The sequence below is a fragment of the Ceratina calcarata genome, unplaced genomic scaffold, assembly GCF_001652005.2.
Source record: "Ceratina calcarata isolate Rehan_Ccalc_2016 unplaced genomic scaffold, ASM165200v1 scaffold773, whole genome shotgun sequence".
Lineage (NCBI taxonomy): Eukaryota > Metazoa > Arthropoda > Insecta > Hymenoptera > Apidae > Ceratina > Ceratina calcarata.
The window spans coordinates 16,904-17,693 of record NW_017179032.1 but is presented as its reverse complement, the minus strand read 5'-3'; the positions used below and the strand labels follow the sequence as shown (position 1 = coordinate 17,693).

Genomic DNA, 790 nt, shown 5'->3' with positions numbered 1-790 from the left:
AACATTTCCTCTCATTGCTCCTTTAATATTTACACGAGTGAGGATCCTAATCCTTATAAATCAGTGCTCCAACGTTTGATGTATATTGAAACTTCTATGTATATATTTTCTATATTTAATAATATATTTCTTTAGATGATCTGCCGTTCACCTATGGATGGATCGTAAAGTGTATGTTTTACTTAGTCGTGTGTATTGTTATAATCACAATACCGTTTTGGCTATCGAGTGCAGCTATATATTTGCCGTTCGGGTTCGGGATTAGGTACTTCAGAAACAAGAATCAAGGTAATTCATTACCAAGTATAGAAAAACGAGAACCTGTACAAATATATCTTCAGGTAATTCATTAAATCAGCTTTTGTCATCTTTAGAAATGTTCATCCGGAGTTTAATAACAAATTTTATTACGATTCTTTGAATTAAGTTACGTTTAATATTGTTAGGTGTCTCAAGGAACAGGCGTAGCGCAAATAAAAGATACGTCGGAGGCAGAGCGATCGAAACCTCTCAAGGCTGCGTTACCTGAAATCGAAGATGTAACAGATAAATCCGATGATTTGTCTAAAGGTGATGTTGTGGACAAAATAGAAACGAATGATAACAAGAAGAGCCAGGAATGTGAAGAAGAAAGGGTGAAGAAACACGACGGAAGTGGAGATAATTAATAATAATTGTGATAATTAACAATGAGTGTTCAGTTTTTTTATTGTAAAAACGTTACTTACATGTTACAAGAGATGAACTGTTTAATTTTGTACGATGAATTACTAACTTGTTTTTAACAGTG

At 33.4% G+C, this 790-nt stretch overlaps 1 protein-coding gene across 1 annotated transcript; it reads left to right on the top strand.

The window, feature by feature from the left end:
* Positions 1–17: 17 nt before the first annotated feature.
* On the top strand, positions 18–784 carry LOC108630487 (uncharacterized). Its single transcript, XM_018033817.2, has 2 exons — positions 18–341; positions 447–784. Exons 1-2 carry the CDS (start codon positions 174–176, stop codon positions 666–668), a joined length of 390 nt encoding a protein of 129 aa, XP_017889306.1. The 5' UTR covers positions 18–173; the 3' UTR covers positions 669–784.
* The last annotated feature ends 6 nt before the right edge of the window (positions 785–790 follow it).

What these genes read in the sequence shown, in the direction of transcription:
- LOC108630487 (XM_018033817.2), top strand. Translation starts at nt 174, where the DNA reads ATGTTTTACTTAGTCGTGTGTATTGTTATAATCACAATACCGTTTTGG. An exon ending in CTGTACAAATATATCTTCAG is followed by an intron (nt 342 to 446) that starts GTAATTCATTAA and finishes TAATATTGTTAG; the next exon opens with GTGTCTCAAGGAACAGGCGT.